Source organism: Drosophila persimilis, unplaced genomic scaffold (genome assembly GCF_003286085.1).
Source record: "Drosophila persimilis strain 14011-0111.01,24,50 unplaced genomic scaffold, DperRS2 tig00000686-arrow-arrow-pilon, whole genome shotgun sequence".
Classification (NCBI taxonomy): Eukaryota; Metazoa; Arthropoda; class Insecta; order Diptera; family Drosophilidae; genus Drosophila; species Drosophila persimilis.
In genome coordinates, this window is record NW_020825336.1 from 203,795 (window position 1) to 221,719 (window position 17,925).

General features: G+C 51.4%; 2 protein-coding genes and 4 non-coding genes across 6 annotated transcripts; 4 read left to right on the forward strand and 2 right to left on the reverse strand.

Moving 5' to 3' along the window:
- Positions 1 to 21: 21 nt before the first annotated feature.
- LOC6600521 (probable chitinase 10) lies at positions 22 to 14,278 on the reverse strand. The gene is made up of 8 exons (XM_026991827.1): positions 13,954 to 14,278; positions 5,982 to 6,063; positions 2,800 to 3,311; positions 1,782 to 2,738; positions 1,610 to 1,721; positions 575 to 1,545; positions 305 to 506; positions 22 to 227 (listed from the first exon to the last, which is right to left on the reverse strand). The coding sequence occupies exons 1-8, from the start codon at positions 13,954 to 13,956 to the stop codon at positions 22 to 24; spliced, it is 3,045 nt and encodes a 1,014-aa protein (XP_026847628.1). The 5' UTR covers positions 13,957 to 14,278.
- On the forward strand, positions 4,180 to 4,251 carry Trnac-gca. The gene has a single exon. It is a non-coding gene; the product is annotated as a tRNA-Cys (tRNA).
- On the forward strand, positions 4,425 to 4,496 carry Trnac-gca. The gene has a single exon. It is a non-coding gene; the product is annotated as a tRNA-Cys (tRNA).
- Trnac-gca lies at positions 4,746 to 4,817 on the forward strand. The gene has a single exon. It is a non-coding gene; the product is annotated as a tRNA-Cys (tRNA).
- Positions 5,848 to 5,919, forward strand: Trnac-gca. The gene has a single exon. It is a non-coding gene; the product is annotated as a tRNA-Cys (tRNA).
- A 2,249-nt stretch (positions 14,279 to 16,527) lies between the features above and the next one.
- LOC6600599 lies at positions 16,528 to 17,328 on the reverse strand. The gene has a single exon (XM_002025553.2). The coding sequence runs from the start codon at positions 17,326 to 17,328 to the stop codon at positions 16,528 to 16,530; it is 801 nt and encodes a 266-aa protein (XP_002025589.2).
- Positions 17,329 to 17,925: the final 597 nt, after the last annotated feature.

Sequence of the window (17,925 nt, forward strand, 5' to 3'; positions counted from 1 at the left end):
CATCCGTCCCTGGGTGGGCGCCTAGGCTGGTGCCTCCGTGGGCGAGTGGCAACCCTCGACGTTCTCGGGCCAATCGCAGACGTTCTCGTTGGGATTGAACACCAAGTTGGCAGGACATGGCATATGGTGCTTGCGCTCGCCCTCGCACATGTAGTAGTGTGTGCAGTCAGCCCAGTCCTTGTGGTAGCTGATGTGGCCATCCTCCTCGGCGCAGGTGACGTCATGAGCTGTGGCCGGAAAGGGAATGGCTTAGAATCACTCAAAGTTCAATGGACCTACGGGTAGGAGGATAGGGGGGACCTACGATCTTTCGTTGTGTATGCTCCGCGCGGGCCATGGGACTCATAGGGTCCATCGTACTCCAGCGCAACCTTGTAGTCCTTCAGCTCGTCGTTGAGGGCGTTCAACAGGGGGTACTTGCCACTGCCGCAGCGACCGGAGAAGTCGTCCATGTCAATGGACCAGACCATGATGCCACCAAAGCCCTGCTCCTTCAGCCATTCGGTCTGCAAGAGGGAAAGGTATGGAATGGTAGGAAACTGTTCAGGTTATACCCTTCGACTCTCCAACTCACCTTCGTCTTCAGGGAACGCTCGTCGTCGAAGCCAACCCACTGGTTGCCCCTGTAGGCGAAGGGCACCTGCTGCTCCGAGTCCCAGACGAGCGTTGTGTTGTCGGCCGCCAGGAAGGAGCACACCTCGTAGTAGCTGAGGAACCCGGCCTCGTTCGTGAACTTGCCAGCCTTGCCGCCGCCCGACGAGGGAGATCCGATGTCGAACTGCGTGTCGTTGACCAGCTCGAAGCTGCGGCCGTAGGTGGGCATGCCGATCAGCAGCTTCTCCTTGGGAGCGCCCTGCTTCACCCACTCGCGGGCGCTGTAGTCGACGGTGAGCTTCTTCTGGTAGCCGGTAGCCGATTCCAGGGCGAAGAGCGGGGAGTTGTGTCCGACCGTGCGCTCCCACTGACCGTGGAAGTCGTAGGTCATCACATTTATGAAGTCCAGGTACTTGGAGATCTCCGGAACATCGTAGCCGGCGGCGATGGCCTCGAAGGAGGCCGGCACAGCAGCAGTCAAGAGCAGACGCGGCAGCCCCGAGGACTTTGCCTCTCCCTCGAAGGCAACGCGCAGCTCCTTCAGCAGGTTCAAGTAGGCCACGCGGTCCTCGGCCCCGCGCGGGTACTCCCAGTCCACGTCCAGGCCGTTGAACTTGTAGTCGCGCAGGAAGTCGATGGCCTCGTACACGAACTGGTTCATGCGGAACACGTTGGAGGTCAGCTCCTTGAAGGGCGTCGAGCCGAAGGCCCAGCCTCCGATGGCCAGCAGGATCTGCAGATCGGGATTGGCGTCCCGCAGCCCGATCACACTCTCGTAGTTCTCCGGATCGTCATCGGTGGCCTCCGTCAGCTTGTAGTCCTGCAGCGTGGCGAACGCGTAGACGATGTGCGTGCAGAGCTTGGGGTCAATGTTCTCGGGCTGGAACTTTCCGGCTCCAGGGCGTTTGGCGGACCAGCTGGTCAGATAGCAGAAGACCTGGGCGGGACGTGCTGGCAAAGGAAAGAAAGTGTTAGCAAATGGACCGACTCGTGGGGCTCTTTATTCGGGGCTCACTGTTCTGCTCGATGGCATTGGCGCCGGACTTGATGCGCTGCTTCTTGGCGCCCTGGGGCTTGCGCACCTTCTTAAGTACTTCGTCCACTGAGATTTTGATGGGTTCGGGTTTCTGCAAACACCGAATCGATTAGCTGATGGATAACCATCGTAAAGGGGGCTGGAGACCTACCTCTTCGATGTCCTCGAAGGTGGCGGCTATGGCTGTCCAATTGACGTCCTTGGCCTCCTTGCCCCGAGATATGCCCAACAGCTCCTCGCGCATGGCTCCGATCAACGGGTACTTGACATTGCCGCCGCACACCTCGCCCTTGAAGTCATCCATGTCGATGGTCCACACCATGGCGCCACCGAAGCCGTTCGACTTGATCCACTGCATCTTGTTCCTAATGGCGCGCTCGTCGTCGAAGCCCACCCACTGGTCGCCGTCGACCAAGTAGGGCACCTTCATCTCCTCATCCCAGACGTAGACGGCTCCGTTCAGCAGCATCTCGCAGATCTCGTAGTAGGCCAGGAAGCCGCTCTCCTTCGTGTAGACTCCCTCCCGACCGCCGGCCGAGGCTGGGGCGTTCGGGCCGTGTTTGTCGGTGTTGGCCAGCGTGAAAGACCGCCCGTAGGTGGGCATGCCGATCACCAGCTTCTCCTTGGGGGCACCCAGCTTGACCCAGAGACTGGCAGCGTTGTCCACGGACAGCTGCTTGCGCCACTCGGAGTCGGAGGAGGGCGCATACAGCGGTGCATTGTGGCCCGTCTCCTTCTCCCACTTGCCGTGGAAGTCGTAGGCCATCAGGTTGATGAAATCCAGGTAGCTGGCGATGGCTGGCACATCGTACCCGCCGCGCACATTGTCCGGGCCCACGGGCACGGCAGCGGAGAGCAGGAGACGCGGCTTCTTAAGCTCCTGGGCCTCGGCTTCGAAGGCCTCACGCAACTCCTTCAGCAGCAGCACGAAGTTCTTCTTGTCGTCCGAGCCCTTGGGGTACTCCCAATCCATGTCCAGGCCGTCGAAGCCACGCTTCCGCAGGAAGGGAATGGCCGAGTAGACAAAGGTCTGGCGCGTGTACCGTGTGGCAGACATGTCCTTGAACTTCTGGGTTCCAAACGACCATCCACCCAGGGCAAGCAGGATCTGAAAGCGAAGAGCCACATGTATAGTCTTCGATCTGTTCGGAGCTGCGTCCTCGACTTACCTTCAGCTTGGGGTTGGCCTTGCGCAGGCCCATCATGCGGTCGTACAGTCCAGGGACGTTGTCCTTGGTCTCGTCGTTGGACTCGTAGGAGCTCAGCTTGCCCTTCTTCAGCCAGCCGAAGGCGAAAATGATGTGGGTGCAGAGATCGGCCGGAATGTCCTCCGGGACAAATTTGCCAATCTTCACGCGGTACTGCGACCAATTGGTGTAGTAGCAGACAATCTTTGGCGTGCCATCGTCCACCTTGGTCTTCTTGCCCTTCAGCGAGGATCCACTGGCCACCAAGGCCGTTCCGCCAGCTGCTGCGGCTGCTGCTCCGGCGGCGGCTCCTCCGCCCAGCTTCGACTTGGCGCGCAGGCGGGTCCGACGCACGCTTGTGGTGGTGGAGGCGGTTATCTGATCGATGCGCTTCTCCGCCACGGGAGCCTCGGTCGATTTCTTGGACTCGATCAAATTGCTGCGCGATGAGCTGGCCGCTGTTGTGGGGCGTCGCAAGCGTCTCCGGGTTTTGGCTGAAGTAAGATCAAATTATCAATTACATTTAGCCACAAAACAGTTCGTCATACAGCTGTTATGTATGTGTGGGCCCCCCCCCACAACCAGCCCACAATGGGATCACAACTTGACCTTGCCAAAATGGGTTCGACGGCTGCAAAGGTGGCACCTGTCTGTCATTTGCCCGAGCTCCTCATCGCATCCATCAATGTGGCAATGGTAATGACAGCCCCCCTGTCGCAATCTCGATCTCAATCGCCATCGTAATGGCCACTGCAGTGGATTGTCAACCACTTGGGATCGTCGAGTGTCGACTGTCGAATTAATGTGCCTGCGATTGGCATCTTCAGCTGACAATTTGTGGAAAATGAGGCTTGATTGAGCCAAGCCGAAGCCGAAAGTCGTGACGTACAGATTTACTTAATACTGTCTATCGCAATAATAAAGCTTTCGAAGTAAAGACAGATTTCCCGCACATACTGGAAGTATGCATCGGTGGCATGGCACGGCACGGCCTGGCCTGGCATGGCCTGGCCTGGCATGGCATGGGCTCTTGCCCACACCGGTTTTGGCTTTATCTCGCTGCTCAATTTCGCTAAACGAAGCCCAATTGTTGCAGCAGAAATAACAATACGAAATTATTGCTAAACCTGTTTAAATACTCGTATTTCATTTAATGGCTCTGTGTATTTTCCATTTCTCAGTAAGTCCACTCCACTCCACTCCCCACTCCCCACTCCCCACTTGGGCACTGCGCAAGTCCCACACACATGCCATACTCCTGCCTCCACCACACCAGGCCATAAAAGGGGGGGAATGACTATTAATAGCAATCTGTGCTCGCTGTGCGGCTGTACTTGCTGTTCGGCCGGTCGAAGCCCATCTGGGGATATAGCTCAGTGGTAGAGCATTCGACTGCAGATCGAGAGGTCCCCGGTTCAAACCCGGGTGTCCCCTTGAGTAACCTTTTTTCCTCTTTTTTTTTACTTATCTCAACATTTCAGCGTTCTTTTGATCAATTCTCATCTGCTTTTCTTTTTTTCGCCCACGATAGCAGGCAACTGAGTCGAAAAATAGCAACCAGCTGCAGTTACTTCATTAGCGCTCATTTGGACGGGTGAAACACGCGTGGGGATATAGCTCAGTGGTAGAGCATTCGACTGCAGATCGAGAGGTCCCCGGTTCAAACCCGGGTGTCCCCTAAGATTACTTTTTTTTTGTTTTTCATCTGTAAAGGATTCCATGTGAAGAATTCACATGTATATATTAAGAATTATCCTATTTTTTTTCAACTAAGCTTTTGTCGAAAATTAACATAATGTTCGCTTAATAATTGCATTACAGTGCAATTAACTTTTCAACAGTGAAACCCGATTGCCCATTCAAGGGTTAAAGCACTTATTCCCCCATCTCTGAACTAGTGCTAGAAGTTAAGTCACACGTCAGAATGTGGGGATATAGCTCAGTGGTAGAGCATTCGACTGCAGATCGAGAGGTCCCCGGTTCAAACCCGGGTGTCCCCTGATTTTTTTTGTTTTTTTCTTTTTCAAAGCACTTTTAATTGTTTTTGCATGAAAATAATATCTTCTTCTAGGTATGACACAATAAAATAAGATGATTGGTCCACTGCCCTCCCCCCCAAAAGTCTCAAAGAGGAATTTCATTAATGTTTAAAGTTCAACCACGAATTATTCGAAATTAGGTTGTCATTAATATTTATTAATTTCCCCATTTTCCATGTAACATGCAACTGTAAATGCCAAAACTCAGGTGCGTGATCTTAAAGTATTTCCAGAGCTGAATGTGGAATAAGGTTTAAAGTTGACTAAAGAAGAGGGTCTCACACAGTATTCCCATGCATGAAGAAAAAGATTTGTATCTAAGGCGTTTCACTTTTCAATCCTTCAATGAGGAGATCTTCCAAGAAACCCAATGCCACCATTGGGGCTTTGATGTGATCGTTATCCCAGAGGGAGACCCCTCCCTTTTCCCATTTGGGGTTTGGTTAAGCAACAAATCGTTGCCGACATAAAAAACTCATTTGGTAGAGTGGCTGGCGGGGCTGTCGTGTGATAAGTAGTGTTGCAGATAGAGGCAATCACTCCCTACTCTACGAAACAACAGAAAGAGCAACGATTGTTTATCAACATCCGTCTGGCAGATACAAAATGAAACACTACTGACGGGAAATAACTCCACTCGATATTCCGACCAAAGGATACCCGCTAATCAGCTGTCGAAATCGAAAATCCCAATTTAAAGAGACAGAGAAAGACGAAAGGAAAGGTTCGATTGACTGGTCTTTGGTGCTGATCACGACTGTCTGTATGGGGTATATATGGGGTATATAGTTTTCATTGCACTTGTAGCTGTCTCATGCGTCCGCACCACACAATATACCCTCGTTCTCGTGCGAGTACCGGGTATAAATAGTCGAAGAAACAAAGACAGAGTGGAAGGCAGATATGACGCCCACATAAGGAGAACGAATTGTGGCTCGATGCCGAGCGAATGTTGGCTCTTGTTCTGTAAATTCTCCCATTTTTTCCAACTGGGGATATAGCTCAGTGGTAGAGCATTCGACTGCAGATCGAGAGGTCCCCGGTTCAAACCCGGGTGTCCCCTTTGGTACCTTTTTGCCGCCCTCCCCCGGAGGGGAGCCCCTTTGTTGTTGGCAAAATACTTACTCTGTGCACTGTCAGTGGATGGTGAGAGCAAGACAATCAGCAGGCATATCACAAAGGCGACTTGCAGCAGCCGCGGCGAAAACTGTGGAGGAGAAACAACAGGCGATTAATCAGGGTCTACTACGAGTATAAGTATATTTATTTGATGCTTTTGATGTACGTTAATATGGTGGGAGGGGGGGCATGGGGCGATTTGTGTGGGGTGCACGTCGACTTTCAACAAATTACGTGTCACCTGCTGGCGGAGGTCCCCAAGTGGGGCGAAGTGAAGGTCAGGCGGCATATTTCGTCGATTGCACTTCACACTCGCTTTCGCCGGCTTAGCGATTGAGACAGAGGTCAGTCGGAGTCGGAGTCGGATGGCCACTGGTCCCGCAGTCCCGCAGTCCCGCTGTCCACCTGTCCCGCCCTTTGGGCACCACTCGCATCCCACATGAGCGGACCGACCACGTCTCGACATTGATCCAGTTCCCAAGTGGAGTAGAGACGGGCCGCGACCCGACCCAGCCAGGCCTGAACAATGGCCCCAAGACCTCCGTCGATTGCTTGGACAACTAATTATGACTACAAACCATTCGGTGCAGTGCTCATAATTATTCAAGTTTACTGTCTCATTTCGGATGGATCGGGCCGGCCATTGTTTGAGTTCAGATGTGCCAATTAGTGGCTGACATCTGTGGATGGAGAGCCGCACTCTAGGCAGTCTAGTGGCAAATTAGCCCCGCTCCTTGTCCCCCACTGAAGAGCCCCCCCCCCGGCCAGTCTTCGGGCCTGCTTAGGCATTCAGCGGGCATCTCCATTAAGAACACCTTACACAACGCAACGCCGGGTTATGCAAATGGCCGCGAGCGGGAAAACAGTTAGCGGTAATCGGCGGCAGCGGAGAAATGGCCCAAATTGGCACAAGCGTGAGTCGCTTGCTAACGGACAATGATCACAGATACAGTTAGAAGCCCCCCGGTCTAACCACACACATTCCGATCGGCCAGCACGAGGGCTCATGGCTCATGGCTCATGGCTCATGGCTCATGGCTCATGGCTCAAGGTCGCGCTTCCAACAAAGGCTTGTCTAATTTATGGCCAGTCCCAATCCCAGTCCCAATCCCCGAGCACCCAGGCCAAACCATAAATCTCCGTGCCGTTCGCTCGTTCTCGCCGCTTCGGCGGATCGGATCGCTGCTTCCTCAGATCTCTTGATCAAGATGTGAATACGACAATCCCAGTGGCGCTGTGGCTGGGGCTGTGGCTGGGGCCGATCAAAAGTGAAACTGGTTCGAGCATATTTGGGGCTATTTGTTTAAATGTTTCAGCAGCCCCAAAACTGATGCATAAATTATAAAATCTTAATGCGCGTCGCCAGCACACACAAAGTTCCTTATCGCGTGTGGCCACTGCGCGACCAGTTAGCCAGCAAGTCTGTTAGTCTGTTAGCCCAACCACCAGCCACCAGCCACCAATCGGCCATCAATATCCACTTGGACTGGACTGGACCAACTGGTTTGGGCTGGCGCTGGCTCTCTCGCTTTGGCTGGGAGTCCGTACGGTGTACGGCGTAAGGCGATGGCGATGGCGATGGCGGTGGCGATGGCCGGGGCGCGGAAATAAACGAAATGACCATAAAGTGAAAACAAGCTCTCAAATGCCTTTCATTTTCCTTGTGCGAAAGCGAAAATCCCAGAACCGAAAGTCAGCAATCAGCAACCAGCAACCAGCAACCCGCGAGCCCGTACCCGTTGACTGAATGGCTGTCTGTCCGCCTGTCCGGCTGTCCTCCTGTCCGCCTGTCCGTCTGTCGATGTTCAATTTTGGCAAATCATCTTTCGGTTGCATTCTCCAGGTGTGTGTGTGGAGGTGCTTGCGCAAAGTATGTATGTTTTGTTCGATTCCATTCCGGGCAGTTGTCCAAGTCGCATTGCAAAGTTTTTCTACAAATGCGAGAGGAGGCTACGAGTACGAGTGCGACTACGAGTGTGCCCCTGTGTGTGAGTATCATTAGCCAGGGTCCGCGCTGTCTAACGGCTCGCTGGAGCACAGCCAAGTGGCTGTCGGTTGGCTTTGGCTCCGTCTGTGACTGTGCGACTGTGGCTTGGTGGCTTGGGGGCTTGGGGGCTTGGAGCTGGCTTTTCTTTCTTGGCGGGGCCGGTGCCGGTGGTGCCGCCTGCTCTGGCTCTGGCTCTGGCTCCGGTTACAGTCTCCGTTTTGGCGTGTGTGTTTCTCTGTGGTTACGACAGCACCAAATAAAAGTCGATAAATAATAGAAAGAGCCGGGACGGCAGCCGGGGGAGCAGCAAGTAGAGGGACAAACGAACTACTCGTACATTCCAGCGGGCATGATTCGATTTATTCAATTGTCTTGCGCAAAAATCCAAAGGAAAAACCAGGCAAAAGTGCAGCCTCGACCGAGGAGACACATCCATATAATCGCACTACATTTCAGGGAAGGTTCCCGCAACCATTGGACAAGTGGGGGCCCTTCTGAAGTCCGTCTGGGACTGGCATTATCTACTCCCCATCGAGCTTTGGTCGCGTATCCCCCCAATCAGAGGGTACCACACCAAATACCATCTGTCTGCAATTGCTGATTTCACTTGCACGAAAGCCGCTTGATTGCCGCAAGAAAGCGCACAAATTGCAATTCATTTGCGTACATATTCGTTGGCATTTACCAAGCACACTCTCCTCTCTTCCACGATCCGTCATATTTTCCAAGAGGCGCCACAAATGGCGCAAAGCGTGGCACCTATCCTTTATGCCTCCTCGAAAGCGCAGTTCGGGTCAGAGTTCGTCGCCTAAGTCCTTTGTTTGTGGCCATTTCTAAGCCATTATTCGCTTGTTTGAGTCGCAATTCATAGCCTTTCCCTCCGAACGTTTGCCACTTGAGCGGCTGTCGACTGTTTATAGTTGCTCTGTCGCTTTTGAGATTTAATTAAATCTTGAATGGCGCTGGCTGGGGCTCTGGCTGGGGCTCTGGCCTGGCCGAAATTAAGCTCAAGGTGAGACACCGCCACACAGCGCCATTAAGCACATGATAGCGTAAGATACAGACAGTCGAAAAACTAAAGAGAAAATAAAAGAAAACCGCGCCAGGCCTCATAGGCGTACACTCGTACGAGTATGTTGCACATACACGAGGCACTTACATCTAAACCTGATGACTTAACGGATTCCATAAAGCCATAAGTCATAACTGTTTCGGCAATATTTTGGCTTTGATTTTGTGGCGAACCGAACTATTTATTCACGCTTTTCGCTGCAAGCCAGCTGCATACGTCACAATCAGGCCGACTCTCAGTCGTGAGCACCTGTCCTGACCAGACGACCTTGCGCAATCTGGCCACGGGCTCCATGAACGAGTTCGGAGAGAGAGAGAGACAGGGGGACAGAGGAAAGGGGGAGGGACATGAGTCAGCTGTACTTTAACCGAAACTGGTCCACTGCTCAATCAGAATAATGCCTTCGCTCGGCCAATTAGCTGGGCGAAAAATATGCGACTCCAATTACGGGGTGGGGTGGGGCCCTGGTTCTGGTTCTGGCAATTACTTCCTGCTGCAGCCTAGCCCTGAACAGGCTGGACGAGTTCTAGAAACCAGTCCAGGGCTGAGGGGCTCCTCCACTCTAGGGCTCCTTGGCTCCACATACATTTGACGGATGCGCGCACCGGGCCCGGTTGCCCTGAGTTATGGAGTTATGGAGCGAACTGCACTTTTGGCTTGACTTTTTAATGCCCCAAACGTGAGCCACATAAAATGCCAGGCAGCCAGCCAGCCAGGCAGCCAGGCAGCTGCTTTTGCTGCTGAGTCACCATAAATATCAACATCAGTCGCAACAGCACAGCACAGCACAGCACAGCAGAGATTGTACAAGAACCCATAACCATTATTCTTTGGGGGCTGAAATGCCAGAGATCTCAACAGTCGAGTGCGCACCACTTCCGTTCCAGTGCTAATGGAGTCGGACCAAGCATTTCCTACGATCCAAGAAGTTGTTCATAATGTCAATAAAATTTATGTCCGTTTGTTTGTTGGTTTTGGTTTTGGCTGCCATTCTGCCATGCTGCCATGCTGCCATGTTTCGTCTGGCCTCGCCAAGAATTTGCACATTTGTCAGTGTCGTGTCGCATTGGGGTTTTCGTCGCTTTTCGCTTTTTGCTTTTTGCCTTTGGCTCTGGCAAAACAAAAGACTCGCCTCCAAGCGACACACATACGGGTACCAGTGAGTGGCAGAGGCCGCAAATGGAAGCCAGCGGGTTGGAAAATGCTCTGGCGCTGTCCCTGTCAAATGGTGGGTAAAACTCATATTTTCACTTGCACTTTCTTGCGGGAGAGGCGTGTCATGCACCCAAGACTCGGCTGCAATAAGGAACTGACTGTGCGGACATTATGTCATCGTCATCGTCATCATCGTCATCATCATCATCGGTTCAGCAAGTGCAACGCGAGCAGTGGCAGCAGTGGGGCATCGGTGGCAGCAGCCGCCTTACGTAACCCCATATGCGCTTTTATTTATAAACAAAGCGTCCGAAAAACAAATCATAGGGGAGGAAGCGCATCCAGCAATAACCAGCAATAACCAGCCACCGACCATCCACACAGTCGCATGAAAAGGTGAAATTTGTGTTATTATGGTAGAAAGCAGGTGGCATTGTGCTCAACTTTAACCTTTTGGCCAAAACGGAGACACACGACGAATCAAGCGCTCAGCCGAAACCCGTTTGTCCAACGCGAACAAATATTCAAATTAAAAGATGCCTCGATTGCCTCGACTCTGTTGGCCAGTCTCTGGCTGTTAGAGCCTCGACCAATGTTTATGGCCTAGACAATAAAACGGTATTAAGTCGAGCCACTTTATGGTCGGCCAGATGAATTTATTGCCAAATACTGTCGCTGTACAGCGTCCATCGGAAGGGCCAACAAAAGTGGCCGCAAAACTACCTTTTCACTTAATTAGCTTCAATTATAATATGAGAAGCCAGGCCAGAGATTGTGCAACAATCGCTGTTATCGATCAAATACAGATACGTGCGGACATAGCCACAGCCACAGCCACAGCCACAGATATAGTGTCTAGCTGGGCTGGCTGATCGCCAAGTTTCGCTGATAATGATTTGACATTTTGGCTCCGACTGAGAGCTGCCTCGATTATGCCGCTGTCAGTGGCCGCTGTCGATGGTGTGGCTATTCGGCAGATATATTTAGATACTCAGCCTTTACATAATGACAGCTCTACTCTGAACGAGTTTGCCGCTCGGCTTGGAGTTGGAGTTTGCTTTTATTTTGGTTTATCACCTCGCCGCCACCGCCACCGCCACCGCCATCGCCATCCCCATCGCCTGACAAATGATTGATATGCCCCGTGCTCGAGTGGATATTTATAAGGCTGGGTGTGTGAGTGTCTGCTACTGCTACTGGGTGCGAGTTAATTATGATGGATCTCATATCTCACATTGACAATTGGCCTGCTAGACTTCCTGCAAGACCAGATCAGACCAGACCAGACCCTAAACTGAAACCGAAAACGAAACCAGTGCCAGTTCGTTAGTTCGTTGTCTCAGTCTTTTGAATGCTCTGCCCTGAGGCAGGCCTTGCACTCGCCGCTCACTCTGTCCCGACTGGCTGTCTCGGCGAGTTCAATAACCAGTTGATGCTTTCTGTGTTTCAGCCAAATCATCTACATAAATGTGAGCGAAGCTGCACAGCCTCGACTGGTGCCTTATGGCCCTGATTATGAGCACTGTGCAGACTGCCATCGAACAGCCCACGACCCACACACACCACAGTCTCAGTCTCGATCCAAGCCCAAGCCCAAGCAGCTGCATGCCGCATGCTGCATGCTGCACTCTGCCTGCCAGAGCAGCCCCTGAACGAACATTCTAGACGAACACTGCTATTGGGGCACGCCAATAGCGAGAGACTTTTGGCCCGGCGACTGATTCGAGGCTGAATGCTGCTGCCATTTTGTGCAGATTTATAATTTTATTTATTTCATGGGAAATAGCAAAAATACTTAATTGCCCGAACAGACGGGTCTTGCCTGGCATAAAACTTCTGGTTAAACGGCTTCCATCTGCGATCTGCGATCTGTGATCATTGCGATTGGCAATTAAACGACTAAAGACTGAGCATTTAAGATTGGATGGAAATTCCGTCTAGAAGTACATATTCCAAAGTGTTCTGGAACAATTTTCTTGGCTCAGCGCTATCTGTATGTGGCAATCTGGCAATATTACGCATACGACCGGGTGGGCCGCCTTACCGACTTCCGACAAAATAATACAAATAATACTCGTACAAAAGGCAGAGAAGAAAATGAAAAACGCGCGCTGCTTCGTGTCCGTAAGGGAGAAAGTCTGTCTCCGTCTCTGTCTCTGTCTCTTTCTCTGGGTCTGTCTCTTTCTCTGTCTCTGCGTGCAATTATAATATTAAACCGCTTCGCAAGTGGGGGTTTTCGAACGTACACAAGCTTCGTCGTGGCACTCGGGCTGTTTGTTTTCCAAACAAAATTCTCCATTCCGAGTGTCGCCCATGCCATTGTCGTGGTAGCGACCGTAGAGACAGTTCCAACGAAAGTGAGAGTTTCGTTTCGGCTGTGACGATGACGGACTGCACATATCCATCCAGCCCGTCGAGGGCTGTCAATGGGGGGCGGGGCTGCTGCGAAAGTGCACAAAGAGCCAGGCCAATGGAAAGACTAGCCCCTCCGGTTTGGTAATTAACAATTCTCGTTTCTCGTTTCTCGTTTCTTGTCTCTCATTTCTCATTGTTTTCCTCTTTGAAAATAGTCAAATTTCGACCTGCTCCACATCGTACACTATAATGGGTATGGCAAATCTGTCCGTAGTACCATTGTGCCACCGTGGAGCAAGGAGAAAGAGCCAAACACAAAATGTTTAATTTATAAACTACTCAAAGTTTGCATTCGCATTCGAAGTGGATTCGAATTGGATTTGGCTTTTGATTGCGATTGCCTTTGCTGTTTTGCTATTTTGCTATTTTCCACTCGTTTCGAGACTTTTTTCGACTTCGATTTCGCCTGCGAGTCGAACCAAATTTTTGCGGGTTTTTCATTTTTGAGACCAGTTTAGCTTTTTTTGTTGTTCGTTTTTCGTTTTTCGCTTTTTGTTTACGAGCGAAGTGGTCGCCGCTTTGCCAACGATTTGCCAATCGACAGCGTCCACCAGCCACCAGCCAGCCATGGGTCTTTTCTTTTTGTTGTTTTCCTTTGGCCAATATTAATTGTTGGTGAAACAAAAGCGAAAACTTGTTATTGTTGCTATCGCTATTGCTATTGTTGTTTGCCTGCAACTTTTACTTGCTGCTGCGGCGGTGGCTGCCAAATTGAGGCGTGCCCGGACTGCCTGCCTGCCTGCCGCCTGCCGCCTGCTGCGGCCATAATGGAAATCTCTCTCCCTGTCCCTGTCCCTGTCCCTCTCTCTCTCTCTATCTCTATCTCTTGTCAAAGGAAGTAAGAGCCGGAGACGGAGCGGGAGCCGCTGACAATTGGATTATCGAGCGTTTTTCCATTCAGTTTTCGAATCGCTTTGAAAGCGAAACCGAAGCGAACCGACTCCCTTACCAGCTATCCCCCTCCAGCCCCCCCTTCCATTGTCTTTGACAAGTTTGCCTTCAACTTCGATCGGTCAGCGGTAGAACTCGTTGTTGTCTCTGTTTCTCTGTTTCTCACACTTCAGGCTATTATTCTGTCTCTGTCTCTGTCCCTGTCCCTGTCTCAGTATCTATATCTGCCTCCGTCTCTGTCTCAGTCTCTGCCAGTCTTTGCCTAAATTGTTATTGTTGTTTTTGTTGTTGTTCAACATTCATTTTTCCGTTGCGTCAACGGACTTTCAATATTCTTTGGCATGCTTTGTGTGTTCTGCTGGGAATATGATAATTTTCCACAGTTCGCTCCATGGGTTCTCGTACTCCGTACTCCGTTCTCCGTTCTCCGGTGCCGCCTGACACACTTTTGCACTCACCATTTCGACTGGTCTCCGGCACGGCACTCTGAGCCGCGTTGATCCCACAAGGTAACCAAGTATCTCTCCTTCGAATGCAGTAGCTGCTGGCAAGGGGCCTGCGGTGTCTGTGGTGTCTGCGGTGTCTGTGGTGTCTGCGGTGTCTGTGGTATCTGGAGCTGTGGTTTGGACAATCGAACTGAATGATCCTTCGATATCTGGCTGATTTTCGGGGGGAAGTACACTGGTCACTCTCGGTTTTGGCTTGGCTTGGCTCGGCTAGCCTTGCATTTTGTCACTGGACACAGTCACTTGGATGTTTTGGATGATGGCGACCCGCTTGGCGCTGCGTACTTGCACGGTGGACTGGAAAACTGAGACTGATTCGAGCGCTGCGGCCACAGCACGCTGTCAAGACAAGGCGACGGGCAGCGGCAGCGGCAGCGGCAACGGCAGCAGCAACGGCAGCGGCAACAGCGACAGGTTTAGCTTTAGAGCCGCCACGTACGAGTGCCATATACGAGGGCAGGCAGCCACAACAGAGCAGCCAGAGCTCCACAACTACAACAACCACAAGAGCAGGCGGCAATAAGCAGCGGCAAGCAACATAAACTACAGTTTCAGTTTGCAGCTAGCCCGCGCTGTGAGCTGCATGGAAAATGAGCTTTGTTGCGCTCCACTCTTGGTCCACTCTTTTGTAATGGCCAGAGCGGTGCCTCTGTTAGCCATTAACAGACCAGTTAACAGACACTCGTCGAATGGCCCGGCTGTGAGATGGGGGAGTGATGGCAAACGGGATACCCGTAGCCATCCATTTTTTATCAAATTCGACTCGGATTTGGTAAGGAAACACGTTTGATTAGCATAAAAACAAAACGTCTTCGCCGCCGATTCCATTCCCATACCCAATCTTGACCACCACCTCGCCTCAGTGTAGCTGCGGTTAATGCAAATCCAAAATATGATTTACAAAATGCAAAGACGGAGACGAGCAGCGCGTAACACGATAAGACGATAGAAAGCAGCGGATAGCATTTGCATAGTTGTTGTGTTTGTGTGGATATGAATAATGGAAAGGGTTTCCTAAGCTCCAATCACACCCCAGATTCCCCCAGTCCTAGTCCCCCAGCAGCAGCGATCAGTGGGTCATCCAAAAACGGAAAACGAAAGTACGAACTGAATAGATATTCCAGGGATTCCAAGATTGCTCTTGCATTCAGGAATTTTAGGTTCTGCACTTCTGGAGGTCTGTCCCGCCTGGGCCCTGGGTCGACTTCTCACGCCTGGGATGCTATAAATTTCACTGCCTTTCACTGTAAATCATTTGCTCGGCTCGACTTAATTGCGTGCATTTTAATGCCGAGCCGAGCCGAGCCGACTCCATTGCGTGCCATTTTCCACTTGATGGAGGCATTGCTTATTGCTTATTGCCATTCTGTGCCAGTTTTCACGAGAAAACTCTTTTCGCTCTGTTTGCGAAACGGGCCAGCGAAGCATTGGGGGATCGCATCGGATCGGAGGATAGAAAGATCGAAATGAGAAGTGAGAAGTGATCTTTGGCAGACTCGGACATTCAGGCATTCAGGCATTCGGACCTTAAGATATTTGTATGTACATTGGCTATGCAGTTCAGGTGGGCGCGGGACCTCAGCGAATGTGATGAGTGCATTGGCTTGGCTTTCGAAACCGTTTTGTAGTTGTACCAATTGAATATCAAATCGGATGGCTTAACCTTCACGGCGGCAAGTTCGTGACTTAAGTCTTTTGTTTGTATGCCTCTCCGCCATCAGATTTACTCGCACACACAAACTGAAAGTGAAATTTCATTGTTGTTGCTGCTCTGGTTGGTAATTCCGCTGGCCGCCTTTCCGATTTTGGTAATTGTTGAAAAAGAAAGGCACTCACAATCGCACAGCACAGCACCGAATAGCATCGAACCAAACGCCGCGGCGCCGCATTGCTGATAAGGAACGTGATTTAATTTTTAGCTACAAATTATGAAAATCATCCGCTGCTCATTTGGCTGCTTTTCACTTTCCAACGGCCTTGCCTGGGTCTGGGCCTGGGTCTGGGGAGGCCTGGCTCCACCATTTCTGCTGCGGAAGAACACAAAAACTAGTCTGGGAATCGCCAAACAAGGCCTCTTCTCTGGTGTGGAACACCAACTAGAACTGCGCAGAGCATCTTATGATAATTTCCATGGCAAATATGGTTTCTGTCGTTTTCTTTCCTACCATTGTTGCCAGACAATGATGTGTGGCTGCACATGGAGGTCGGGTTCCAGCTGGAACTGTAGGGCGACGATGGCAATCTGTTTTCCCTGCCACCAAATCGAACGTATGTGAACGCATGAGCTACCTGCCCCTGCCCCCGCCCCGCCATGATTGATGCGAGAACAAGGTTTGTCGCTTAAGTCTTTTGTTGGTCGAGCCCGTTTGTAGACCTCCGCTTGCCGGATGTGTTCTAATAAAGCCGAATTCGGCCCCAAGGCGACACGGTAGCAAGGTTTGCTTCAAACTGCTTTTAATCGTAACAAAATAAAATCACACAGATTCGACTAGATGTGCGCCAAGGTTGCGCTGTCCAGGAAGAAGCTTATGGCTTCAGATATGTGTAGCTGCTCTTCCACGCCATTCTCTGCCTCTCTTCATTAGTATACATGAAGCGACTCTCATCTGAGCTGGACGAGCAGCTGGAGATGAATGCGCTGGCCGAGGCTTCCATCTTTCGAGTGGATCGATGTCTCAGTCTCTGCCAGAGCGGCTGGAAAAGGCTGCTGCTGCTTGAATCTTTGTCCCGCGGACCCTTCGTCGAGCTCGAGCCCAGCCGGCTCAAAATCCCACGCAGCAGCTTCGGGCGTGGTTTCATCTTTTCCAGGACCGTCGAGTTCTCGGATTGGGACACTGGCGGTAGTTCATCCAAATGAGGTAGGTACAGGGGTAACGGATGCGCCACCGGCGCCGGCACCGGCAGCGGAAGGGGTTTCTGCAGTCCATCCAGGGCTCGTTGCAAGTTTGGCCGCAAGATCCTGTACAGATCGGTATTCGGGTCTTCCGTGGTGCACTGCAGTGTCGAACCAAACGGATTCCTGCAGCTAGTATGGGAATTCGGAACTGGGGGCTTGGGTGTCTGTAGTCTTTTTTTGCGAGGCGGAGGTTTCGGCTGGACAGGAGGTGGATCTAAGTCCCCTCGTGGCGTTCCCGTTTCCCCCTCGAGACGTATGTCCATCAGTAAACACTCCGCAGTGCTTGAGGCTCTATGAGTGAGGCACCATCTGTGCGAGATCTGAGTAGCTCGAATCGCGTGCCGCTGCCGGGGTCCAACGAAATTTCCACAGACGAGGAACACCGCGTAGTAGAGATACCTTGCCATCAGACCGAGCACCAGCAGTGACATGAAAGGGCAAGGCGTCAGCTGGCACAGGAGCCAACAGATAGATTGGCAGTAGCCCACCTCCAACGATGCCAGGCTGCAGTTGTCCCCAGTCGGTAACAGGGTATCTCTCGAGATGGCAGCCCAGTGCAGGGCGTAGAGCAGCGCTAACGCCAGAAGAATACCAAGCTTTGGCCACGTCAAAATCATGTTTTGTGCTAATGTTATTTCAATCAGTTGTTATGTTTGTTTTTTGGAGCCAGACAAAATATATATGTAAGTATCTCTCTATCTGACATGTTTACATATTTCGTTGAAACTCATTCCACTCGGGATCGGGGGCAGACAAGTGCGTTAGTATACGAATAAAGGTAGTTGGTGTGAGGAAAAGGACTTTGGCAGTAGATTTTACCAGACGTAGTCGCAATTTGGTAGATAAAACTGTGACAGGGCGCCAGAGTCATGGTACACTCCTACCGTATCCATGGCGGCCACCTAATTATACTCGTATAAAGACGCTAGTGGGAATAGAATAGAATTACTGTTATCTAACAAAAAATCACCTATACGTTTTGAAAAATACTGGAAAAAAGTTTAAGAAAGCTGTTTAGGTAAAAATAC